The sequence below is a fragment of the Amblyomma mixtum genome, chromosome 5 (genome assembly GCF_055824585.1).
Source record: "Amblyomma mixtum isolate Tamu chromosome 5, ASM5582458v1, whole genome shotgun sequence".
NCBI lineage: Eukaryota > Metazoa > Arthropoda > Arachnida > Ixodida > Ixodidae > Amblyomma > Amblyomma mixtum.
The window spans coordinates 19,369,999-19,397,080 of record NC_143016.1 but is presented as its reverse complement, the minus strand read 5'-3'; the positions used below and the strand labels follow the sequence as shown (position 1 = coordinate 19,397,080).

At 45.2% G+C, this 27,082-nt stretch overlaps 2 protein-coding genes across 4 annotated transcripts in view; one reads left to right on the top strand and one right to left on the bottom strand.

Annotated features, from left to right (window-relative positions):
* LOC149341423 (steroid 17-alpha-hydroxylase/17,20 lyase-like) overlaps positions 1-27,082 on the bottom strand; it is a 172,917-nt gene that overhangs the window by 14,745 nt on the left and 131,090 nt on the right. The gene's annotated exons all lie outside the window — the stretch shown is intronic.
* Positions 931-26,869, top strand: LOC149341424 (oxytocin receptor-like). 3 transcript variants are annotated; one of them, XM_089543511.1, is made up of 3 exons: positions 949-1,070; positions 13,629-14,068; positions 22,375-26,869. In XM_089543511.1, exon 3 carries the CDS (start codon positions 22,855-22,857, stop codon positions 23,899-23,901), a length of 1,047 nt encoding a protein of 348 aa, XP_089399637.1. In that variant the 5' UTR covers positions 949-1,070; positions 13,629-14,068; positions 22,375-22,854; the 3' UTR covers positions 23,902-26,869. The 3 variants fall into 3 exon arrangements, with proteins under 3 accessions (XP_089399639.1, XP_089399637.1, XP_089399638.1); XM_089543512.1 differs by having other exon boundaries at positions 13,629-14,084; XM_089543513.1 differs by lacking the exon at positions 13,629-14,068 and having other exon boundaries at positions 931-989.

Here is a 27,082-nt window from a genome sequence, read left to right as displayed (position 1 = left end):
TAAGTGCAGTGGAACCTGGAGACTATCAGCTATCTCCGCTGTTATTTTGTACGATACGGAAATGAACCGGGAATTCCCCTCCGCCCCCCCTCCCCCCGCCTCCTGAAAATCCACTCAATACTACTGGGTTATAAGGGGGGGGGGGCGCTCTGACGTGAAGGTAGAACAAAAGTGGGCACGTAATCGTCACAATCACCTGCAAATACAAGCTCCTCTCACACAGTATTTACGAAGATAATGCGACTTCAGACCTAGACCATGCAACATGTACCGGGATGGTCATTAAGGTGGCATTGGCATTAAGGTTCCTTTTACAAAGATGAATTTATGCGAGGCGGGTTGCAAAGCTAGTGAAGGCACTGAAGCATATAAGGAAGTGATGGTCGAGGAGGGCTAACAGTAATGACACCTGACCCCCCCCCCCCTCCCCCGTTCTCAATCTCTCTCGCCTAATGATTCTAATTGGTCTAAATATAAATACTGCGCTTGTTTCATACGTTTCAGCAGCACACGTGACCGCCACAAGCGCCCTAGGGTTGTTTCATGAGCCACTAAACCTAAAGGTCCTCGCGCTGGGTGATTTTTCTAATCATTTTTATCGCAAATACGAATGTTCGTAGTTGTTTCTCTCATTCCGGGAACATCACTTGTTACTGTGACAGAAACTACCTTCATACCAAAAAATCCAATTAGAAACCAGGCCGGGCAATCTGCCCGTATTCTTCAGCTGAAAATCATGAACGTACGCACCTTGTTTCGGCTAACACAGCGCAAGGGAATGAGGGCGTCAAATACAGCGGATGGACGACGAGGTCGTGTAGGTGATGGCCGCAGCTGGCGGCTTGGCTCACAGCAATAATTGCACTAGCCGAACCAGGTGCCCTTTACACGCTGTTGTTTGACAACGCTAAAAAATCCACTCGCAACGATCGCTTGTCAAGGACTCGAGAGTTGAACGCGCTCCTCTGCATGGCGGCGGCCGCTCTTCGGTGAATACCTGGAGACTCCTCGAAGCGGTCTCATTACAAGTTCTCCACAAGCAGCTCTAATATGTGGACTTCTCCCAGAAGGTGTGCATAGAATTGGGTATATTATTTAACTAAAGTTTTCTGTACAGAGGAAAATATGCATAGCATGTGAGGCATGTAAAACTTTGAAAAACACCATTGCGATTCATAGGAACGCTGTATGAAGAAGCCTAACCTACGCATGGTATTAGATATTGCACAAGCACCTAATTAAAGCTGGATCTACTGAAACAACACGAGGACAGGAATAAAAATTCAAGAACCAAGATGGGTAGCAATTTGCGCAGTTGCTATTTTACATTTTTTTGCAGGGAAGAAGACAGGACGCGCTTCTGTCCCCTGCTCGAGGTGCAGGGCCTGTCCCTTGATTAACGAAGTTACAAGCCTAAGAACAGCAGCATGGCCAATTTTGTTTGATATTTGTTTGATATGATTTATTTCCGTCAAAGCGGTAGGGGCTTGAACAAAAGTGAAAAATAGTTCACTTGACGAGGTTCAAGCCCCTCTTTACAAGGCATACAACGGTTGCGCAACGTAGTGATTAATTTTCCAAACACACTCAACACACACAAAAAAAATGAATGTGCAAAGCCACTGCACGAACTGAAGCAAAATAGCAAAATAAGAATATTGCATTTTCATGTCGGAAGATAGCATAGGCACAATACATATATAAAAGTAGGAAAAAAAATACATCATCATTATACAATTCTTAGTGAAGGTACCATCTCTATTATGACGAAAAAAAAGTCTTCAACATTGACATGCTAATATTTTCTAAATGGATGTTATGACTGTGAAGATAGTTAAGTAACGATGGAAGGGAATACTCTAACATTTGACGGCTAAAATTTGTACGCAAAAAAGGAACCTTCCAAATTTCTGGAGACCGAGACGTCAACCTGCCTTCTCTTAATTTTAAGTTTGCTATGGATGGAATAAGAGCCTCCTCGCTATGAAGATCTTGCTTATATCTTCTGGCCAAGGTGAAATAATAAAGGCTATGTATGGAAAGTATTTTGAATTTCGTGAAAAGGCTTCTGGTGTGTGTATTTGCCTCCACACCTGCGATTAGTCGAACGGCTTTCTTTTGTAGAATTTGAATTTGATTTAAGTTTGTAAATGTAGTGTTACCCCAAACAAGAAAACAGTAGTTCACATTAGACATAAATAACGCATTAAACAAATGAAGTTTAACAGCAGGAGGTAAGAAATTTTTGAATTTAGCTAGTATACCCACAGTCCTTGAAATTCGAGAAACGACGTTATTTACATGCACATCCCAGAGCATATGTTTATGAAAATATACACCAAGAGTTTTAATAGTATCGACAAGTTCTATTGCTGTGTGACCAATAGATAAATTGATACTTTTTGTAAATGTAGACTGTCTTGGGGTGAAAATTACTGCCTTTGTTTTTTTCCCATTTAGTTGTAATGAATTTAACGAGCTCCATAAACTTAAGTCCTTGAGAGTTTTGTTCATGTCTCTTTCTAGGCAATCATAACTTTGACTACAAAACAACAAGGTTGCATCATCTGCATATATGATAAACTTGGCATCCGAGGTGATATTTATGATATCATTAATGTAAAAATTAAATAGTAAGGGTCCTAGGATGCTTCCTTGAGGTACACCTGTCAAAACTCTTTTATAGGTCGATAAATGTTTGCCTATTGCTACACATTGGTTTCGATTTTGCAAATATGATGTCATTAATGATAATGAGATTCCCCGTATCCCATATAATTCCAATTTCTTTAATAGTGTTAGGTGATTGAGACTGTCGAATGCCTTAGAAAAGTCAATGTAGAGGCCCGCTGCAATTTTCCTATCCTCAAATGCTTTCAGGATTATTTCTTTTTGTGTTAAAAGTGCCAGTTCTGCAGATCTCCCCTTACGGAATCCAAACTGGGATGCACTGATAAGATCATATTTATTTGCAAATTTTGTTATTCTCAAGTGTATTATTTTTTCTAAGCCTTTAGAAAACACCGGCAAAATCGAAATGGGCCGGTAATTATGGAATGAATTTTTGTCACCTGATTTAAATATTGCTATAACTTTGGATATTTGCATTCTCTCCGGGAAGATACCGGTTGAGAGGGCAAGATTGTAGATATGTGTAAGCTGCGGTAATATTAAGTCAAGAACATATTTGACAGGAATTATTTGAATATTGTCAATGTCAGTAGCATGGCTATTTCTGAGCGATAAGAACACTGTGCTGAGTTCGCTCTCACTTGTTGGTTCTAAGAAAAGTGTGTTTGAGTTTCTACTCACACCAATTTGAGCTTCAGGATAATAAGAACTTGAAACTAAATTACAAAAAAAGTGGTTAAATGCTTCGGCTAGATCCTTATCACGCAGAATTTCGTTGTTCACTGTTATCTCACTGAGGCCTCTGTTGGTGGGAAAACGATTTAATAATACATTTATTTTGTTCCACATTAGTTCCGGTTTCTTGCTGCTACCGAGTTCAAATACATTATGCAAGTAATTACGCTTTTGATTTCTTAGTAAAGCATTTGTTCTGTTTCTATGTTTCTTAAACTTATTCCAGTCACTTGGATCACGTGTGGTTAGGAAATGTTTAAATAGTTTGTCCTTCTTTTTTATCATATTAATGCATTCTTTCGTGATCCAAGGCTTGCGAGACTTCTTAGCTTTTTTAATCTGGACGAAAGGGAAAGATTGAGTATACGCAAGCGCAAAGAGGTTGATAAACTCGTTATAGGCGTCATTGGCAGAGTTTAATCTATAAACGTTATCCCAGCTTGTCTCCATTATATTCTTCCTGAAGTTATTTAATGTTCGTTCATTGATGTTTTGCTTTACGCAACAGCCTTCGGCTTCCGCATCAGAGTGTGGTAACGGCAGTTTCGTGAACATGAATATGGGTAGGTGATCACTTAAGGTTGCAGCGCACACGCCGGCGGAAGTCTCATGAGTAGGTAAATTTGTAATGAAGAGGTCTATTAATGTATTTGTACTTATTGTAATGCGGGTTGCTGTTTCTATTAGATTGCTGAAACCATTTGAAGAGAGTATAGTTTGCAATTGACGTTGAGCTGTTGACTGACTTAAAAGATCAATATTGAAGTCACCTCCTAAATAGAGCGTTAGACCATTTTCGTTTGTAAACCATAGCAGCCTTTCCAGGTTAGCAAAAAAGCTTTCTATATTGCCATCAGGTGGGCGATAAACGACCACGAAAAGATGTTTGCAGCTGATAGCCGCTAGACATTCAGTGTGTTCGCTGATAAAAGAGAACTCTTCCAGTAAATCGCAATTTAAATTCTTCTTCACATTTAACAATATGCCACCACCTCGCTTTTTATGTCTGTTTAAAAAAAAGGTGTTATAGCTTTTGTCCGTCATGACGTCACCATCGCAGGAATACCAAGTCTCCGTCAACATTTTCACTTACTTCACCTCGCATTTATGGACTAAAGGACTGAATGCCATCATATCCCTGGCAATAATATTCGACATCACGATGGTAATCGCTTTCTTAAAGGTTTTTAGCTATTTTCGCGTTAATTAATTTCTTATTACTGTATGATATCGTGCTGGAAAGGTCGCTGTGGGAGGGGACCTTAAGGGTAGGGATGAACTGGGCGGGACGTCGGGTGGCCGCCACCACAGAGACGGAGCGAAGAAGAGGTATATGAACGAGGATTTATGATTTATTTATATGGCAAATGTTGAAGTGAAAGCTCTCAACTTTTTACACACTATCCACCATCCGGGAAAGAGGCTAGTTTCCTAGGCTGAAAAGTTTAGCAAATCAAAACGTTTACGCCACACTCCTTCTAGATTGTTGTTGGCACATGTAGTACCGCTTCCTTCACACATTTTCGCCTCACTTTAGGAGTGATTGATTGCCCAACTCTATCAAGATGACATAAAATACATGTGACAATGATGATTTGCGGCACGTATTTCTGGCAGGCTCGTCCGTTTACGGCGACCGATGGGGGAGCGACTTCTGGCTTACAAACGAAACCCACTATTGTGTTGCACCTGTCACAAGACTTGGACACGCAGTCACCCATGCAATTAATTGGAGACCTAATGGAAATTTTTGAGTGGCCTAGGGCCACATAAGTCCGCGACTGTCACCTGGCCTGAAATTCAAATGTGATTCTGTCGCGTCTTGAGCTGGTTACTATCGGCTGACACGGAAGAACTGCCTTAACATACGCTTCTGGAGGGAAGCATCCTTCTTTCTCCGAACAAACCCGATCCTACAGCTGCTGCTCCGGATAATGAAAGCAAGTATTTTTTTTTTTACTGTTCACTGATGCTGAGAAGAACTTCTGGCCAAAATGTAACAACCGCAGAACGGAGCCGGCCTTTCAAACTTAACTTCTCGGTCCGTTCAGGAAGGCTTACTTTTACGACTTCTTAGGAAAGAAAAAAAAAACACCGCATATACTATATAAGGCGCTCGACTTCAAGATCGCAGCATTCGAAACTCGATTAAACTTCGTCGCGGAAAGTACTACGACACGAAGCTTCCACATCGGGAGCTTTTAGGAAGGCTTTCTCGGCGTCAGGAGATCTGCAAGGACGTGCCGTAGCATCCTGGGGCGGCTTCGCGTGCTGCATAACGAAGCGTTCCCACTCTCGAAGTCTCCCCCACAGACACTTCTGACAGGAGCCTCACCGAGCGCATCTGTCGGCGCATTAATGAGCCAGAGAGCTGCCGACGCATAGTACGCTGGGTCTTTGCCATCCGATGTACGGTAGCAGCTGGTTCTAAGAATGCGGGAACAGCTCCATCCAGCCTGAATTAATGATAAGCGTCGAGTTATAGACTTGGGTCTCGTTTTCACGAAGACGTACAGTTCGCAAACTCTGCGATCAGTATGGAAGAGCGCAATGATAGGTCAGTCGTGTATAAACGTATAGGCCTATGGCGAACTGGAAATTGGAATGAGAGAGAAATTATGCGGCTGAGCGCAGAAATATTCTGGGCAGCTGAGAGAGCTGGCAAACCTAATTGAAGAAGGACTGCGGACGAGAACAAATCACGCGAAGCGCACCGTTCAAAGAGTTCGAATGACGCGTCAGAATTTGGCAGATAAAGGGCTTATAACGAAGAAGTTTTTTTGATACCCAATGATTTGCGCGCTTCTGGCATAATAAACGCGATAGGGTGAGGCTTTTTAAGCCGGAAATCAAACTCCTGAATCAGAAGTATATCTCGTTCTTTCTTAAACATCAGTCGTGTTTTGTTTCCCCACTTAATTAATTTACCGCACAAATAAGTAATTGCTTGCACATGAGTTGCAGGGGGCAGGATTTGATCTAACGTTGTTTTTTTTTCCTTTTTCGGCGCCCTACGGCGCCCAGCAGACACAACAGCTGAGGGTAACCCCCGCACACAGTCTCGCAAGAAGCAGAAACACGGTACCGCTAACTTAAAGATGAAATGTTGCACAAGTGGAACTGACAATATTTGGCTGTACGTGACGTAGCAATGCTTGCGAACGGATAATTCCTTTGCAGAGGACAACAGGCCAAAAAATAAAACTGCGAACCTAAGCTTGAAGTGTTCACGTCCCTTGAGAGATAAGCATCGCCTGAATTGAGATAATGCGAAATGTCGAAAAGTTAATTGAAGCCATGCTTTCACTAATCCGCTGGAGGCAGTAGCCCTTGCGTGAAATGTGCGAATCCGCCAGCTGAGCTTTGCGCCCGAGTTTTTTTGTGGATTACGATTCAGCTGGAAAGCGCTTCCAAGCCACACGAAATGAACAGAAGGTCGAAAAATAACGCACGATATAACAGAAGTTATACCTTTCTTGGGAGACAACATTTGAAACGTGACATAAATCCTGTGGCTCGAGATGTCCTTAATACTGTATGATTTATGTGGTCGTCCCATTGCATATCTTCAGTGAATACTACGCCAAGCGATTTGTATGATTTTACTAACTCAATCCGGTCTCGGTTGTAGCGTAGTTCACCGAAATCACTGCAATTTTTGTTTTTTGAATGAAAGAGTACTGCCTTAGATTTTGTTGCATTAACTGAAAGAAGATTGTTATCGGACCATGTCTTTAATTTTTCCAAAAAATATGTTAGCATTTTCATTAACTTACTACAACTAGTTTGGCTTATGCATAAACTAAACTTTGCTAAGCATAAACTATTTTGGTTTATGCGGTTTAACGTCCCAGTGCGACTCGTAAGCGAAGGAAAGAAGGTGGGAGGCAAAGAAGAAAGAGAGAAAGAGGTGCCGCAGTGAAGGGCTCCGGAATAACTTCGACAAGCTGGAGGTCTTTAACGTGCACTGACATCGCACAGCACACGGGAAAGTTTGAGTTTTGCCTCCAGCGAAACGCGGCCGCCTCGGCGGCTGGGTTCGAACCCGCGAAACTGCGGCTGAATGGCCGAGCGGGTAACCACGCACTGAGCCACCGCGACGGGGCTGCTTTGAAGGAATAATTTCAAAAGGATTTCACAATTGGGAAAAACAGTGTCCATTCAAGTCACCTCGTGATACTGGCGCGTGGCCGTTCCATCCTCACTGAATGTCCTCATGATACTGACGCTACAACTTTTGCAAGAATGTATTCTTGTCAACTTTCCCAATTTTGCATGCTGGACGAGTCTTGTGTTGGATTACAAGGCTGCTATATTAGCAACACGAAGTTACCTTATGCATCTTTGGGTATAATGATTTTGTTACTGAGTGGTAGTTTTAAATCTTTGAATTGCTGCCGCGAAAAGTAGATAACAGTTGTTGCCATCTCACTGATTGTTTTACCAGACATATACACAGAAAAAACGAGCTTTTATAAACTCCTCAATAAAACACGTTAGTCTTGCTGTTGCCGGAAGATCTATTCGAAACGAGGACGATGCATACTTAATGTAATTACTCACTTACTAACAGGAAGTCGCCTTGTAAGTGCAAATGATGCGACCGGCTGCTGCTGTGCCATTCTCCCCGTGGTTATGTATCATGATGATCTATAGTAGACTGAAACTGTTCAATCCACGTTGCTTTTTTTTAGAAGGCTGTGAGTTAGACGAAGCTGAACAAGTGCAGCCAAGATCAGGCCGCTGTTTCCGAGCGAGCCCCATTCGCGTTTTTAAGCAGTGTGGTTTCTAGATTTTCTGCACCTTTCAGTGTGAGAACTCTCGGAAAAGCTAAAGTTCCGCGCTCGCACTCGGCAAATAAAGAACGGCAGGCTAAGAAGACGGCAGCACTGAAGAAGCGTAAGCTCCCTCGAGCTTCGTAACACCAGCGGCGAAACAGACGCTGTGCAAATCTCCAGTCGGCAACTCGTTCGCGCCGTCGTGGGCCGCAAGGAGGCGCTCGCAGCTTTTCTTCGCCGTCGAGCCTCCGTAATTACACTGCGTCGAAAGGACGGAAATAACAGACAGGGAGCTCGGCTCGGTGCTGGGCGGCCGAGACTGCGCCGGGAGCTTTGAATTCCACGTGACACGCATTCGCAGCCACGGCTGATTGAGTACGCGCGCCCGGCCGCTGGATATGGGCTCCGTTCTTATTACTCTAGGGTGCATATAGAAAAAAATGAAACAGGCAGCGGAGAAAGTGGAAGCGGTGGTAACCGAAGGTGATGAAAGTACCGCATTCACTTCTCGCCTGTGCTGCAGCGACTTGAGCAGCCCATGGCGGTGGAACTGCGCTTCATCACGCCCATCGTTTCAAAATTGCGCCTGACTCCGTGTGGTAGGGAAAAAAAAGACATGCACTCACCAACCGCCAAATTACACGGCCACGGTTAGGCTTACGTGTTTGTCTAACTGACTCGCAACTTGTTCGAAGTGGAGTGCAGCTTCCAAAAGAATACTGCCTTCACGTGCACCCGAGACAGTAGAGAGTTTTGTGGCTTTGCGTGATTGTGTTTTTAGCGGAATAACGTATCAAGACCGCGCATGCGCTTTTACGCATATAGCGTGAAAACATGGCGGCGTCCTTGGTTTCATATACCGGATAACCACCCAGCCTTTCCTCTTACTCTTCCTCCTCCTTCCTAACGAGAGCCGCCCGTTTCTTCCGAATAAGCAGTCGTTGTGGTTCTGGTCGGCTTATTTAACGGTAACTGCAAGCGGTGCATGCTTTCGCTATGACCGACCTTGCTTCGACGACAAAGTGCAAGCCTTAATTCAGCCCAGTTTTTGAGATGCACTCTCGATTCTGGCGCCGCGCCGAAGGCTAATGGGGCCTCTATCTGTGCTGCTACCGTCTGCAACTATTCAGAAAGTAACAGAAGTAAGTTTCGAGCTTTATCGCGCTGTTTCATGCATACGAACAATTTACCATGACAATTTATATTCAATTTACAAAATTGTTTTCAGTATTACATGTAATGTGATGGAAAATGTTCTCGCTCGAGTGGTTTGTACTTTGCATTTCCCTCACTAGATGGCACCGCTGTGTACAACGATTTTTTAGAGTTTATTTTTGCGTTGTTGAAGTACGAAAACGAACTGACGCCTAGGTCCCAGTGACAGTCACCTCCCGCTCCGAACATCATTATCGTATTTCATGGACTTTTAACTGCCGCGGAACTTCTTGGGCATTTGTCAGGCGAAAACAAGCTGTACTCTGTTAATAGGTTGTGAAAGGCTCTGTGTCACCCAGACTTCGCGCACTTTTACGTGGGAAGCTTCCAGACACCCTTAGAGCGTGTGGGGGTAGCGATCTCGGACTCGAAGGAGATGCCCTCGACTCAGCGTGGCAAGCTCAGCGTAGACCAGCTACCAAGTGACAAGAGGTTTTTGGGCGCCTGGTGCCCAGCTTTCGCCGGTCGCAAGCCAGAGAATGGGTCGGAGCCAAAGGTTCACAAACAAAACAATGTTTATACAGCAATGAGACGATACAGAGAATTTCACAAACACTAGTACAAAAACAAAGTGATTAGCAACACAATGCAACTCGCGCAAAGTTAAACTCGAGAGAAAATACAATTCAAAGGAAGTATTACACCTAAAGTGCACTTAAACAGGAGAGAGAGGTAAACAAGCAAAACACAATTTGTTCACCGGGCACTGCGGCAGTCCGACGACCAGAGTTCCATGACGATGCCGTCCCGCAGACTGGCGAACGTTGCCTCGTTGGTCCAATGCTGGCCGAGTGATGTTTTCCCGGGAGTTGAACGGGCGCGCTTCGATGAAGCTTAAACGGCGGTCCGGACTGACTTGACAGCGGTCAACGTCCTTCTTTTATAGGCTCGCTCTCCCGTCTGTTTGTTGTACGCGCCAAAGTAGGCACGCACATACACGCAGTATCTCCTGTGTAGTTTCCCTTCCTTACTCTCGCCGGCCGCTCGTCCCCATTGGTCAGAGGTCGGGGGTGCGTCTCGAAGTTTCGAGCGTATTCCGGCGTGGCGCCATCGTGGCGGCGTCGCCGATGTCCGAGTGCAGAGGAGGGGGACATGTCTTAGCGCACGCAAGGCTTCCCCCTCTTCCCCCCGTCAGCTGTAGAAGCAACTCGGATGTTCTAGAGAAATCTTCGGCGTGGATGACTCATCCCCTCGGCGCACGCCGTGTCGGTGAGCGGTGGTGGAGGGGAGAGAGAGCACACGCACACAGGCTAGGCGCTCCGCGGGGGTTTCCTCCTCTCCCGTTCGTCTCGTGCCGGCGAGACGCGTCCACGCGGCGCTGTTTTTCTTTGTTTGCTTCAAAAATGCGCCGAATTTTGTGACACTCTGCTACCTTTATTTTGGTAACTTAGCTAGTGTGGCGACCGTTTTAAAACAGCCTTCCGCCTCCAATCAATGTATATCGCATTTAACGTTTTCAGAACGCTATACTGCATGCAAACGTAATTTTCCTTCGTAGTTTTGTTTCCGCTGCTTTGGTTTTCAGTGATGAACCGACTAGCCCAAATTGGCACTCTTCATCGGCTGCTGACAGCAAGGTCGCATGTTCGATTCCAGCCTTGGGGGCCGTATTGCAATGGAAGAGAAATACAGAACGGCCGTGTGGTCTGCGGTGTCATCGTGCGTTAAAGAACCCCAGGTGGTCTAAACTAAGAGCCCTCTGCTACGGTGCCCCTAGTAGGCCTTGCGTCACTTCGGGATTGAAACCCCCCCCCCACCCCCCCGCACACACACAAACACACACGTACACACACCCCACAAAAAAAAATTAAGAGAACCAAGAGCGAGTCAGAACATCAGCTTGAAAATCTACGAGCATTTCAGATATCACAAAACTGGTTCGTCTGTGATAACATTCTAGGTAGCATAAACGTAGCCAGTGTATGGAGCTAGATTTTGCTGAGTTTTGCTTCCTAAAAAGGAGAATAGCTGGTGTTGTCCTTCCTTCCTGACTTTTTTCGAGTTCTGCTTCCATCATTTCTCATCTCGCTCCTTATTTTATTTTTTTTCCTTTATTTTTCTGTCGCTCCCCGTCTTTTTATCCCACCCTTTTATTTTCGCTCGTCCAGCATACAATTTCACTCATGTATGGACGCGAAAGCATGAACTCTCTGCACACGTCCTGAAGGCGGGTAATATGTGTCAAGCGACAAGAAATGCGAATCTCCGCATTCTCCGTCAGAGTGCAAGCTAATCATCTCTGGAAGCGAAGCTGTGACAGAGTGTACTTTTTCTTCAAGCTTTCGTGAAAAGCTTCCTTGATCGTATATCCTTGGAGAGCTTTGAAAGTAAGAAGAATGAGTTCAAAATAAGCTTCCCGGGTCAAGGCCGTCGCATATTTTGTGCAAGAATGGGTACCGAAAAAGCAGCTCCTTCGCGTCGTGGCTCGCCCGCGTCCGCCGGAAATTTATGCATTAGTCCCATGCCATGTAGAAACAGCCGCAGCTTGAAAAGTCTTCCTGCATGGGAAATTTCCCGCACGGAACAAGAAAGTTGGGAGTTGAGCTCTCCAAGAAGATGGGTACGTTATTTTAGACATTTAAAGCAAAGCGGTATTTCGGAGCTGTCAGCCAATCCTGCCTCTGCATTTCCCCGCAATTTCCATCACAAGAGCTCACCGAGCGAGGTCTTCCTTAGAGACCCTGCTTGAATATTTCCGTGGCTCGTAGAACAAGAAAAGAAGAATTGCACGAAGAGGAAAAGAAAGGAAAGCAGTAAAACGACCTTTCGCAAGTACGCTTGTAGTGGTTTATGAGCAGGTGCGGCTGTTTACCGCGGCCGGTTTGGAGGACGTTCGGGCATTGATTCGCAAGCAGAGCATTTTCGACACACTGGTGCTGTAAAACGGTACGCTATGTCTTTGCACTCCATTTAATTCAGGTAAGGCTCGCGGCATACCTCGCTGTTGAAGGGCGATGCGTTTTCCTGTTTCGGGTAAGAGTACAAAGTTCATCTGTTTGCAGCGAGCACTCAACGCGCCATCAATAACAAAATGCCGGCGTTCGTTCATCTCAAATGATTATTTTTTCCTTTGAGAAACGTGGGAGATTGCCAGGGACGGTCGTGTTTCCTAATGGAGGAATGGGATGGAAAGAGGAGCGGAGGGGGGCTAAGGAGGGGTAGGGAGGGGGAGGGAGGGTGGGAGGAAGAAGAGAGACAGTAAGGAGTTCTCTCGCTTGTACGTCACCGTTTGTTTCGACGCTTTTTTTATTCGATTCTCGGAACGGTGGCATCCATCCATTCTGCCGGAAATAAATCTTCCCTGTACCTCATAAGTTAGCTCGCTTGGATGATGCGCGTAAAGCCCGTCCGATTTTCGCTGGCGCAGTAAAATATCAGAAATCTCCTCTGGCTTTGGCAGTAAATGAACGGAACACACTAGCGCCAAGCATCGTCTGCCATTCCGAATCATCGTCTTTTCAAACACATTTACTAACATCTTTGAACACAGAAAAGGCGTCGTAAGGGCTTAATGCTTGCGCAATTGATGAATGTCGTCCCATTTTCGCCAGTGCCTTTTTCGTTTTTTTTTATGTTCTGTTGTATATGATTTGTTTAAAAGATACCAAAGCTTGCTTTCTATACTGACCTGTTTACCCAGTTTTTGTTCCTTCTCGATTTGAATTGTAAACTTGACTTTGATTGTTGTTTGTTGTCGCGTTGCTGCTTTGTTCAAAATGTCCTCCCCCCTCCCCCCATGTAAATTTCAAGTGCTGGACTTTTATTGTAAATAAATAAATATATAAATGGGTCCACGTCACTATCGTCGCGAAGGAAAGGAACGTATAATTTAGGCGGCTGATGGAATATCTAATCATCCAATCGACACCAACTACCATGAACCGGATGCAAGGAACTACGTAACCCATCCACGCACTCTCGTTACGCCATGTGTTGCATATACGTATAAGTCGCGACGATTCCCTGTCCCGCTCAGTGATCAAGGAACTCTTACGAGGTTCCGAAACGTCTCGAACTTCTTGACATGGTCTGTGACCGTGTTCTTTTTCCCTCAATTAAATGCCTGACCAGACGAATTTTCGTCGAAGAAATGATTACATAAATCAATGGATAAATAAATAAATAAATAAATAAATAAATAAATGAGCCCCCATGTTGGCGACGATCGCGTAGTCAAAGTCAGCAGCCTGTAAGAGGCAGTTGTAAGTCATTCAAATTCCGCTGGTTCCACTAATATTCACGCTCTCATTTCGCTGCTTTCTTCTACAGGCCGTGACTGGTGACAAGCACTTTTATGAAAATCGTCGAGTGCTTCCCGAAAAGAATTGCGCCCGCGACGCTCCCCTCGGGACATACCAAGCGCCTGCGTCTCCCCAACCGAGGGAGCATTCGCGGAGGAGGGACGCGGATATACGAGGTCAGAGCTAACAGGAGAGGAAGACAGCGAACGCACTACTGCGCATGCGCTGAAGAGGGGAAGGCGAGCGAGCGGACGCATTCGAGCGTTGCACGAGCGCGTTCTCGGCTCTTGGGCGTCGACAGTCGCCGACTGCTCAGCGCTGGTTCCGGAGGAAGCGACGCACGACCCTCGAAGCGTAAGCAAAGGGGAAACAAGGTTTGCAGAGAGAGCTGGCCCTTGTCACAGCAGCGCCGGAAAAGGAGAAAGAACGCTACCGTACGCAGACGACTTCGTTGCTGACAGTTCTTCGGTGGGTGAAGATGTTGGTTCATACCTTTCTTTTTATTCAGCGTAGCGTATAGGGAAGTGTAAGAAGCCTACTTTTAGAGCTGTCGAGCTTACGAAACAGAAGCCTGAATTTGCGATAGCGGAAATAGCATGAAGATGCTGGAGAGCAATGGGGCAGCCTGTAGGTACTTTCCCCTTCACTCTGCACCTAAGGCAAGAACAGCAGAAGTAGTGTGATAGTGAGAGAAATTAAATTAAGGGAGATAAAAGCCGAGTTCTGTGTACCTGGAAAGCTAAAGATTGTAGCCATTCAAGACTAGTGTGCAATCACAGTGTTTGATTTTCTGCTCCTCAGGCATGTCAACAATTTCACAGTTAACAGCATGTGTCATGCTTTTTTTTTGTTTGCATGGTGCAAGCGATCTTCTAGTAGTTCGCTTATCATGTGTTTGCACTACGTAATGTGCCTACTTTTTAAAAACAAGGTACGATGAAACTAATAACCTCAGATAGAACACTAAAGTATTTCGCTTAGTTCGCTTATTTTTGTTTCAATTCAGTTGTAACATAACCACCAAATATGCGCTTCACTGCCTCGTCACTTTGCTAATACAGGATGGCGTTAGTAGATGTTCCCGTTTTTCATTTTTGTTTGTGAACAAGCGTGTTGCGCTACTGCTTGAAAACCATTTTAGGTTTTTTGACGATTACGAGAGTCGAGGTCATAAGGAGTTATTTTCCAAGCTGTACGTGAGTTTACGAAATGTGCTCTTACGTACCGAACAAAAGCGAGGGAAAAAAATGCCGGTGTGACAGTCATGCGGTATTATATATAAAGTCATATAAAGGTTGTTTATCAAATTCCACTTCACGTTATTAGTATACCTGAAAACAACAAAAACTTGAAATGATAGGAACAAGGTTATGTATAAAAGGAACCCTTGGATCATATTCAAAGGCTACCTGCAAGCGAAGGATGCCCAGAAATTAAGTTATCCGAAAAAACGTACGTTTTTTAAATCAAAACATGCGCGCAGGATAACTAGTCAATTCTCAACAAATTGATTGGCTGTCGTAAGGACGTAACCACGAAAACAGCTTCAGCAGTGATTACTACGGCGTAGCCAACGCATCTATCGCGCTTAGGTGCAATAGTAAAAGGATGTAATAAAAACTATTGAGTGCACGGAATAAAATAAAGTAGTGAAGCGCCCTGACGAAGCTTGATATCAGACGAATAGCGCTGAAAAATACTAAAGTTAACGGCTTACTAAAATGCGCTTTATTAGCTCTCTAGTTTGTCATAGGTTTTTAAATATTTTGGCGTCCATCTGAATCTGTCTATTCTACTGAAAGTTTCTTATAGCGCTCGCCCAGATATTTCCTTCCTATGGTCGTGTTAAGCTCTAAAACATCGCAAAATAAAAGTAAAATAATGCCATTTACAGATTACAAGAAAAGAGACATCCACAGGGGGGGGGGGGGGGGGGGGGGGGGGGCATATTGAATATTCCTTCCTTCCTTGAATGTGTACTGCAACACATCATCCTGGCTGGCATAGCAGGGGGTTTATTTCACATAGGCTACAAACACACAGACTATCAAGAGCGTGGATGGAAACTGCTCACCGACATGGTAATTGTGAATCTCTGAACGGGCCTTGGTATTAAATGTCCTATTGCCCGCTATCCCTGTGCAAACAAAAAATGATGCCTTAACGGAATATAGCGCTTGTTTTTCGCAATAGCGCTTTTTTTTTTTTTGCAGCGACACTCATACCAGGAATGAGCGTTAGGGCAATCAATTTTACTTTTATGCTACTATCAGGCAACAGCCCATTCCAGTATTTGTCTAATGCAATACAGAGCGTATCACGCGTGCAATAAATTGCGCGTTTAAAATCATGTGCCTGGAATTTCTTGTGGCGTCGGGGCCAGCACGGGTTCAAGCATTAAACTATACGGCCCATTCTACACGCTCAACATTGTTGGTTCTTTAGTGAGGAATTCTCGAAGGACCGTGTTTCAACGCTCTTGCATTTCCGCCATTTCGTGTTTTCTGCAGTTGCGAAATTGAGATTTTCTTCGGGAGCCTTTTCGCACGGTCCCATAGTTTGAAATGGCTTTCTCACGGGTGTCAAGATGCTTCTGATTTCTTATCTTTTTTTTTTTTTTGAGGAGGCAATCGAGGGAGCAAAAGATGAGTTGCACTGAACATCGCGAGAGACTGGCAGTTAAACGCGAGCCGCGACCGATTGCGGCTGGCTTAGGTGTGTCGTGTTATGCATGGTCTTGATTTGGCACTGTTTTTCTAATGTTTCTACGTAGTTCACGTGCATAAAACGCAGCATCACTGTAATAAACACCATGCTGAAAAAAATAAAAGGCGATAGCACAGTGCTCTCGTGCAGCGGCCAGCGAAGCTGATCCGCTCGCGCCGCCGGGGGTTTGAAACGCACGCGCGGCGCAGTCGTGGCCACATTTATTTTTATTTATGCATGCCTAGCGGACTTCGGACAGACATACAGCAGTTTATTTATTTTTTTTTTTTGAGATTGGAAGCCTTAGGGCTAGCGCCCAAAAATGAGGACAAAGCGCAGGCTTCCTTTGTTGGGGGAATGCTGAGGATGGCTGCAAGAATCTCTATTTAAAAAGCAGCACGTGCCAGCTTTCTGTCTCATGACGCTTTATTTACGGGGCAGTTGTCACTCTAAAAAGCAGCTCAGCTGCAAAGCTCTGGGAGAGTATGCATAATTCAGTGATGAAGCGCACAGATTTCGCCGTATGGCCCTGCCCTTCTTTTGTCTGCATAAAAAGGAGCGTGCCGCACGCAATATCATAAATACACGAGGAGGATACAAACGAACGGAAACTCTGTTGAATGACGCCGTACGTCAAGCCTTTATTTTATCATTTTGGAAAGCTAGGCATATGCTTGGCGCCGTAAGTACGACATCCCCGGGGGGCACAAGAAACGACGCTGGAAAAGGACGGCAACACACATAATCAGGCGAGGAGCTGCGTTGCCTGGGGGGCGTCTTTATGGCTGTTTGTTAAGTACGTTGCTATTTAGAATTGCAGAAGCAACATGTTGACAAAAAGAGAAATTAATTAATGGGGGGAAGGCTCACACGATCATGCGCTGTCCGCAGTAATGATACTCCAGACGAAAATAGTGCTGCGACTAATGGCTTTGGCGCAGTGGCATGAGTTGCAACTATGCAAGAAATCTAATTTTAGGTAACTACCCTTCTTTGTAAATTAGGCAGTATTAAAGAGTGACAAATTAGTTTTCATTGTGTGCCGGTGTAGAGATCAACACTTCGCATTTAGAACAAAAAAAAAAGTGGTGCAATAAAGGTCACTAAAGAAGAAAAACTTCAATATCTCGTCTAATGCAAATAGGCCCCCATGACACTTATCATGATCATCATAAGAGTTATGTTCGTTACAGAAAGATAACAAAAGACCTATCCCAGTGGTTTCGGATGACCTTTTTTAGATGCCAGTTATTGTCATTTGGGATAACGGCGATAATCTTATTGCCGTTGGAGAGCAAGTTGGAAGACTTACCATCAGCCAGCAACTTTTCTGTGCCACCCGAGCCCAACCTGTTCCAGCAGGATTCCCAACCTGTTTTTTGAAGCTTGACCCTATTCGTCATCGACTGGGTTTTTCTTTTCTTCCCTTAATATCCTCCAGTGCCACACCCTAGCTGTTAACTATCATACATGTTAGAATTCAGCCCAAGCCCATTTCCTTGTGTTTGTCTGGGCTAAAATATCAACTGGCGTTTCACATCAAATATGTGTTGCTATAGCCGTACCTGAACAAAGAACCGCAATAATTTTTCATTGCTGGCGTTCAGCTTTCGGTCTGATAAGAGCGATATTGGCAGTCTACCTCACTTAAAGAATTCTCTTCTAAAAATTACTGGTACGCGCACTCTTGAATGCATTAGTGCTTGTTCATAGCGTCGGAGCGTGGCGATTGTGTTCTGCGAATATGCGTCTCTATCATTGAAGGGCCCATTAAGGATTCATGGTTCACCTTACAACAGCCAAAGGTGCCGAAAGGGGCGGAATTTCGTTGCATAATAGTGCGTCTGAGTGATAATGCGATTCGGGGCGCGTATATACCTGAGTCCCGCAGAAAGCACAAGTCAGAGGTTCATTTTTATCAGCTTACACTAGTACACACTCGCAAACAAATCTTTTTCATTAGACACAATGTTTTCGCCAGTCATTAACCAAGAAAGGGCGCAGCGGAAGTGGTGTCTTTGCCTGCTGCCTGCTTATGGTGATAAGTTTTCAATGATAAAGAAAAAAAATCTATGAAGCAAGTAATGACCCCATTATGCACCTTACGGCGAGGTGGCTCTAAAGTTTGTTGTGCTTTATTGTTAGGAACACAAAAATCTTTGACAGCACTTGGAGACTCCTGTGCACTTAGCTGAGAAGTTAATTTCTTTGCCTTTTAATCTACAAATCAATAGGAGAACTGGAGCAATATGAATGCCGAGCACCCCATAAATGAGCAAATGGTCTCCTCAGGACAACCTACCACAAGCAAATTTCTTTTGTTTTCAAAAATGTTTTCAAAATATTGGCTATTAAAAGGAGGCTGCGCCATCCTCACGTATCGCCTCCCCCCCACACGCGTACATTTTTTTTCTATTTTTTTACGTTTCCAAAGTTCCTCGATCAGCCCGCGACTCCAACCGCAGGCCATCTGTAGCGTGGAAGTTTTCAGGCGTTCTTGCATCTTCTTTCTCATTCAATCACTTATGTGGCAACAGAAATGAAGAAACAAATAATCATGTACTGCTGGTAGATCTGTGCATCAAATCGTTGGCGTTAGTTGAGCTAATCAGCTAAATAACAGCTAATCTACTCTGTCCGCTTCATCACAAGCTGCGATTTTATGTGCTCGGAAGCTATTTAGAGAAGCAACAATTTGTTCTTTTTATTTGCGAAGGTATTTAGAGAACAACAGCAAAAAAATTTAAAGGCGGGCTGAAGGAGACATTAAAAAGATCTTATAGTCGCGGCTTTGTGCGAGTGAAAACTAAGATTCAATAGCTTCATAGAAAACCAGTATTCACTGGTCGCTGCAAAAAAAAAACAGTTAATTTGCACTGCGCTCAAGATTAGCACAGTAAAAGAAAAGAGGTTTCGGGCACATAAGCTCCCTGCAAGACCATCGTATTCGGAATAAGAATTTAAAATAAAACTAAAAAGTGTCCTTCTTGAAACATGTCTCCTAATTGAATTTTGCACTTAAGAAGAGGCGAGAGCTAACCGCTCAAGGCTAGTTGGTAATTAGATTAGGTGACCCTTATGTGTGGACTGTCTAGTTTCTAATGTGTTTCCACGAACCACATTAGCAGCATGCCCTTTATTAGAGGAGCATAATCCCTGTCCCAAGCCTACTTTTGTTCTTCTTATTTCCCGGCTTTCTAACAGTCTCTTGCCTTATTCTTATAATAAGTTTATTTACTACTTTAACACATTTTTGCCCAAATCAGAGTAAGATAAAAATATATATGCCCTTGGTTATATATTTAGAGAACTCGAAGCTGTCGTCTAGATTGCTTTGTACGGTTTCAGCAGCTGGTTTCGCGCATAAATGACGATGCCTGAGAGCCATTTTCAGGAGTTCGATGCAAGCGTGACTGAAAGGAACCCAAGAAAAAAATTCTGAGCCGATTATCGGCTCAAAACCTTAAGGTGGTTTTTTTTCTTTTCCGAGGTCATCATCTTCCGCTCCGCATCCGCTTCACCCCATTGCTTTGTGTGCTTGCTTGAAGAGGTGATCCTTCGAGAAGGATCACCTCATCTCCTCTCTAATATTACCTTCAGCTAGCGCTTTCTTTCTTCCTCAAAAGGCTAACCTCCCAGTTGCGTTTCCCCTTCACGTGGCGACGTGAGGAAATACTTGTTGATGATGAAATAGGGTTTCTCGACGGATTGATGGTTCGGACTCGCAAACATTCACATTACTCGAAGGTTAGCTATTTATTTACACATGAATAAACAAGAATAAAAGAGCAAGGAGAAAACTATATACAGCAGGACTGAACCGTTGATTAGACGAAATAAGCCACCGCTTAACGCAGAACGCTTAGATTTAAGCACTCTGTCTCCACCCTCGGCAGTGACTGCAACCAATAATAAATCAGTCGACATTTCTCACCAGTCGATGGTTAGGGAATGGAAAATAAAGTTTCCGTCATCTAATCAAAAACTGGGGAAAGGAGAGGTTCCGAGCACACATACAAACAGCACTGAATTCGCTGCATTCCGAACCTCTGCCTTCCGCAAAGTTTCCTTTCCCGCACACGTGCACGCGGGACACACGTATGCCTCGGGAACAATCCCTCAAGCTTCTTTATAAAAAAGAAGAAAGCTGTAGTTGAGGGCTCAAGCGCCCAGTGGCAACTACAGCCTAACCAGAGGCCTCTTGTGAGTACGCAAAGCTCTGGCGACCCATTGGCGCCGCGTCGCGTACCGCTCAGCCATCGTAGGCCTGCGTCCTCGCAATAAGCCATGTATATGAGCAGAGCGAATGACTGACAGGCAGGGAAACGAGAAGGCACAAAAAAAAAAAAAACATCCACTGGTCAGAAAAATGGCGACTGCAGGCATTCAAACACTGAACACAGCATTAAGCTGCGCGCTGGGAAGATCTCTGTGGTAGGAAGGCAAGACGGAGACGGAACGAGCGCTGTGGCGGCGGTGCCGCCGGCAACAATAGATCAGCCACGGAGTCTCTGTCGTGTGTCCGCGGTTCCACGAATTTGGTAACCCTTCCAATGAGAACAGGTGCACATCTCAAAGTAGCTACGTCGCGCCGTACGCTCGGTGCTGGAGAAAGTACAGCGAACTTCACACCCCCTCTCTTCTTTATCGAGGTCACACCGTGGGTGGGACCACTGACATGCATCACGAAAGTGCCAGTAAATAGTCCTATAAATGCTTCGCATTTAAAATGGGTTTTTAAGTGTTCCCTACCAGTGTGCTGGGATGACAAATTCTCATTTCAATCTCTTTTATTCGAATTACCAGGAACACAGTTTACACCTTTAGTTGACGTGATTAAGTCGTCAGAGGTAATGGAAGCTTGGCAGAAAGCGCAGTTTCTATTTTTTTCAGACTCTTCGCCTTCGTGCTTCATGGGGCTTATCGGTTCAAGTTTAAGCCCGGAGACAAACTTTTTCTTGTTAATTGAGGCCTCAAAGTTCTTTACGGAAATCTAGAAAGAAATGGTAGAAGTTTTGAGGCACGTGACCTTAGAGCCACCGCTAAGACTTCCAACATAGCATTATTAGCGCACGGGTGACCACTCAAAAGAAGCGTTCATTTGCACGCAGGGACTAATTTTGAGCTGATCTCTGCAATGCGTTGCATATTTCACTGAAATCTTACGCTCGCATGATTTGCCTTTAACACTCCGTTGATGCCTCCATAAAAAAATTAAGACGGTAATTTAGATTACAAAAAATCAATAAATAAGAAATGATCTGTTCTAGAACTTTCTGGTATCTCTGCTAGCAGTGAGTCCCAAACTTCCCCAAGTGGCGATTAACGCCTTAGTAGCAGTACAGTGTTCGAAATTGTAGCCTTCACGCGCGCACTTATGGAAGAAATCTTTGCACTGGGCTGTCCGTCTTTGTTACTTTGTTGCAAATGTGTTTAGGCCAGCGAGAAGATTCGTAAACTATATTGTTGAGGACGACAAAAAAGCAGTAGAGGAAATCGTTAAAATAAGAGTCATCGGCTGCTGAACTACTGTTGCTCAAGATAAAAAATACTGGAATTTTCTTTTGTACAGCAGGATGTGCGAGTGTACTTTCCCTGCAATGCGGTAAGTTGAATATATTTTCGATTGTTAGAGAACAGCGCTGTAGTGCTACTCAGTAGGAAGAAGGAGCAGACAGCGGTGTGGGGCTCATTCTTTGTGTGCTCTCATGCTGCTGACCTTCAAAAACAAGAGCTGATGCAGTAAAAAAAATGTTTAACTCACACTGTGTTACAGACCAATAGTCTAATTTTCTCCCGGTAGAAGCTGAAATGCTTGTTGTTTCCAATGCTTTGTTTCAGCCTCTACGGACGGTATGGATGAATTTTCAGGAACTGTTAAAATAATTAATAACGTTCCTGTTCTGAGCATTTTTTTAAAATGTTCGCTTACTTACAGCACACAGTAAGTTTGTAGAACTGCTCTCTACAGAAAGGAAGCGGTTTTACACCTTGCGTAAGGTACACAGAAATGAACTGTTGTGTTACTTGAGACTCGTTACAAGTAAAATTTTTATGTTCTTTTCCAGCTGATCCTGTTCCTGTAAATAAAGCCTTGAAGACATCTCGAGCTTTAGAAACCAACAAGAATCAACTGATCAGATGCTTCAAACTAATTACCTTGTTCAGTGTTGCATGGAATCACAAGCCACTTGCAAAGTTTGGTCTCTCATCTGTTCGATTAACACGGCAGATGCTGTTTGGACGTCAGTTAACACGAACGGTTAGAACGATTTTCGCTAAAGGTGCTGAGGTCATTGGCGAGGCATTCTTCCTGAAGGACGAGCGACTTGAGGGCGCTCAGCTACCTGGTGCTCATCCTGTCTGTGGCCCGCTTTCGAGAGGATGGGGCAAGAGTCAGACGTTGGATTGACAACGGTGCCCATCCTGCTGGAATACTATCGCTACCAACTAGCCCCTATAATGAGTCAGTGTTGGCAAATGCGACAGCGGAAGACGTGCTCGGTCCGCAATACGCTAGCACCCTCCGGATCGCATTCATCGGCGTCATGCTTGTCCTCTCACTGGTGGGCAACGTGGCGGTCTGCTTTCGGCTCCTGACGTCGCGACGCCAAAGGCTGCTCAAGGCGCAGGTCCTTTTCTTGAACTTGGCCCTTGCAGACCTGCTCGTCACCCTCGTCACAATGAACTCTCAGCTGCTGTGGGAGATCATGGACCGCGTGTGGATCGCTGGCGACATTTCCTGCCGGCTGTTCAAGGTATTGCAGACTTACGCGCTGGTGTCCTCCACGTACATGCTGGTGGGCATCGCGGTGGACCGCCACTTCGCCATCTGCAACCCGCTGGCTCCAGCGCCAAAACCACGCACCCTGGCCGCTGCATGCTGGCTGCTCTCCCTCGCTCCTTCCTTGCCAAACCTGTTCGTGTTCCGTCTTGTTGCCGTACGGGACAAGCACTACTGTGCCTCGGTCTTCTACATCTATCCAGACTACGTACCCGTACGGCGGATTTACATGGCGTTCGTTTTCGTGGCCGTGTTCTTGTTGCCGCTTGTTGCACTTGTTGCTCTGTACACTCACGTGTTGATTCGGATGTGGAAAATGGCCACGTGCTCGCCAGAGCCGTTCAACACCCACGTCGTGGTGGCCGGAGCTGAGAGCACCCGCAATACGCTGCCAAAGGTGCGCGTGCGGACGCTGAAGATGGCTGTGGCGATTTCCGTGGCGTTTCTGGTTACCAACCTGCCTTACATGGTTCAAGAGTTGTTGCTGGCTTTTGCGCCACACGTTTCCTTGGGACAGCACACGGTGGCAGTGTTCGGCGTCATGTCGGCCTCTAACAGCGCCATAAATCCGTACATTTATCTAGCCTTCAACGGTGGCGCAGGGTCCGCAACGTGCGACGCTCGCATGCGTGGTATGTGGCGCCGCCTGACGCGTTCCTCGGAGTGTAAACGGACCACTGTCACGTTCCGTTCCCAGAGGTCGACTTTGAAAACTGCGAGCAGTAAACGAGTGCCGGCGACAGGAAAGAAGCCGCCTCAACATGGTCGCGAGAAACGAGAAAAGCAGGAGAGGGCTGAGCAAAATTGCTGAGATAGCGAGAAAAATCATCATATGACTGCTTATACTATTCCTTGCGACCTTGTTCTTCCTCCGATTGCGATGCCTCAGCTAGCACCAAATAGCTTTGCACGCAGAGAGTTTGTCGGTCATGAATTTTTAATAAGTGCTGGCGTGGTGCATGGTGTCGAATATCTGTACGGTACCAGCATTATACTCTAATTTGGAACCACAATTTTCTCCTTTCGTGTTTCGCATACTCAGGGAGTTTACTCAGGACAGCACTGAGTCGGCACTTTGACTCGCGCCTCAATCTGGCCTCAAAGCTTTGACCTTAAACTGCTGCGTTAGAATCGCGCATGACCAGTTTCTTTCGCAAAAAGCACGGGACAAAAGAGCACACGGAACGAGCGTAGACTGACAACTGGTTTATTGCACCAACGCCTTCTTCCCTCAACGTCAAAACGCATGGGTACCAACCACACAAAGCCAAAAAAAAAAAAATGTTATCTCGCCAACCCGATGATGATGAAAACGTTTATTAAAGCCACAATGCCTTAGTTGAAGGGAAGGCTGATCGGGTCCCTAGTCCGGGACGCCTCATAAATCAGCCAACGCGGGAGGGCTGGGAGGCGGCCCTGTCCAGCTCGGAATTCGAGGAAGAACGAACCCTCGTCGCCAGAGCACGGGCAGCGGCTTTCGCCAACCCGAGAAATCCCAACCCCTTGCGGTTGTGGGAAGGAGGTGTTGGTGCAATAAACAAGCTAATAGTCAGCGCTTGTCCCGTGTGCTCCTCTCTTGTCTTGTCCTATTATGCGCAGTTCTTGTTTTTATAACGTCATATCAACTAGCCCCTCACCGCGCTCTTCTAGAGTCACAGCGCTTTACTGTGTCTTGCAAATAAGTTTGGGTATGTATACGTGTGTGTTTGCGCGCGGGTTTGCGTCTGTCTGCGCGTGTATGTGCGTCACATTGTTTTGCGTGCATGGCGCCTGGCCTAGGCTGCCATGCGTTCGTCTGTGAAAGAGTCTGTTGCGTTTAGTTTCTGTAAAATTATTGTTAAACAGAAAAAAATTCGTGCTTCTCAATCCATTTAACGTGCTCTTGAACAGCCTTTATATCTACTTCTGTTCTTCCCCTAAAGTTAGCGAGGAGGCGGCATTGAATATATTTGTGGCCGCGGTTTGTGAAGCGTACCAGGGCGCTTTATATGAAGCGCACTAGGCCCGTTCACTGGGTTGGAAGTATAACGGTCTTTCGGCGAAAATTCCGTGTCCGTGTGCGTGTGTGTGTTAGGCTTCCGCCTCCCGAGTACCCCTAGCGGATCGCAGCGGATCGGGGCCCCTTGTAGGGCGTGTACCTCCATGAGCCGACCGGTAAAAATGCATTTCCTGCATGCGAGAGTTCACCCTTCATTCAGCTCCACTTCCAGAAATCCTCCAGTCACCTAAACTCAGGCGAAGGCAGCACCCACCAGAAGACCATTCAGCAGGGAACGAAAAAGCGGCGGCAAAATCTAATACAAAGACGCAAAGAGAAGGCGATTATCAGGGGAGTGAAATGTACGACGAAATACTGCTAACGGAGATTTTTCGCATCACATCACATAGTATTGCCAGTGCTTTTTTGGGTGTTACCGTTTGGCTCCACAAGTGCCAAGGTAGCTTTAAGACCGCGTGCCACTACGTTTCATCGGTATTTACTGATTTGCGGAATCTCGGTATGAGCACCACTGTAACGATGCTAGTTTATTATCAGGAAGAATTTCCCAGCTTGGACTGTAACCATAACAGGAAATAACTCGAAACGAAAAGTTGCTGTGCTTTCCAGATATTCATACCACAGCAAAGAGCATTACTCCAAATGCGGCGTTCGCAGTGCTCTGCTTACACGACGCTACGTGCAATCCTAAGAAACGCTTATTCGCCCTAATTACAAAAAAAAAAACTCCTTTCTTTTTCTCTTTTCTTCCCGTTTTTTATCGTTCATCTTTTTGGTTCAGACCACAGCGCTCAGCGCCCTTGAACATTACGGGTTTCACTGACGCAGAAAAGTCATCACGGGCGTGTTTTAAATAAACGGAAGTATTCCTGCTATTCAACCTTTCCCTTTATTTTCTGCACCCGTAACTGCCAGAGCCCTTTCGATGTGTAATAGCATCGCATTTAGTATGGTGTATGCTTGATTACTCCAGGCATGACTGCCATTGAGATAAACTTACCTTAAAGGTGCGCTAAAAGGAATCTGAACTCGTCTTACAGCCGGAACTCGATATACACATTTCGAGCATTCCTAAATATGGCCCTGTGCGGCCGATTTCCCTAATTTAAATTGGATTAAACGTTCCGTCTCCCGCCTTCTTTTGAACTCACCGCTGACGGTGGGAGGAGTCAACCAACCTTTCAGCCTGTCCCGTGGCGGCTTGCCGCTCTGCCATCGGCGGAGTGATACGTAGCGATCGGCGAAAGCAAAGAGACCACGCGTATTTTGATCTCCATGGGCCTAATTTGCAGCTATGTTGTCTCTGACAGGATCTATTTATTCAAGGAAACCTAGAACAAAAACAAAATAAAAGCAAAAGCGAAGCAGCCACGCGACTGCCGGAAAGGCACTCCAAGCGTTAGTTGATTCCTCTGACCATCAGAGGCGAGTTAAAAAAAAAGGCGGAAGCCGGGACGTTTAATCCGATTTAAATTAGGGAAATCGGCCCCACAGTACAATAATTCGCCGTTTTTAAGAATGCTCGGAACATGTAGATCGAGTTCCCGTGGCAAAAAGACGAGTTCAGGTTCCTATTCAGCGCACCTTTAAGGCATACTCACCACACCTGTTTGAGTCATGCGCAGTTTTTGAGATTTTTGAAACTGTGCCATCAAAACTGCACACTTGCATTTTTGGGATTTAATATTCCTGCTCTTCTTGTGTTGTGACACTTCATCCGCATGGTAGCTAAAGGAGAGTCAGATGGGAACACAGCAGTGTGAACTTTCTGATGCAAACATTAAAGGTGCTATGTATGTTTATGAAAAATAAATGCCCGTTTCTTGAAAAGCTACAGCAATGTCGCGCAGTCTTCGGTGATAAAAAATAGACAAAAATTACTTTTACTTGGCATCGATGTTTACTTTAATCTTCGCCTTTCCTCCATCATTTTAAGAACGAAGCCCGTGATTTAGGTTTGAGATTTATTTACACTTAAATATATACTATGTGT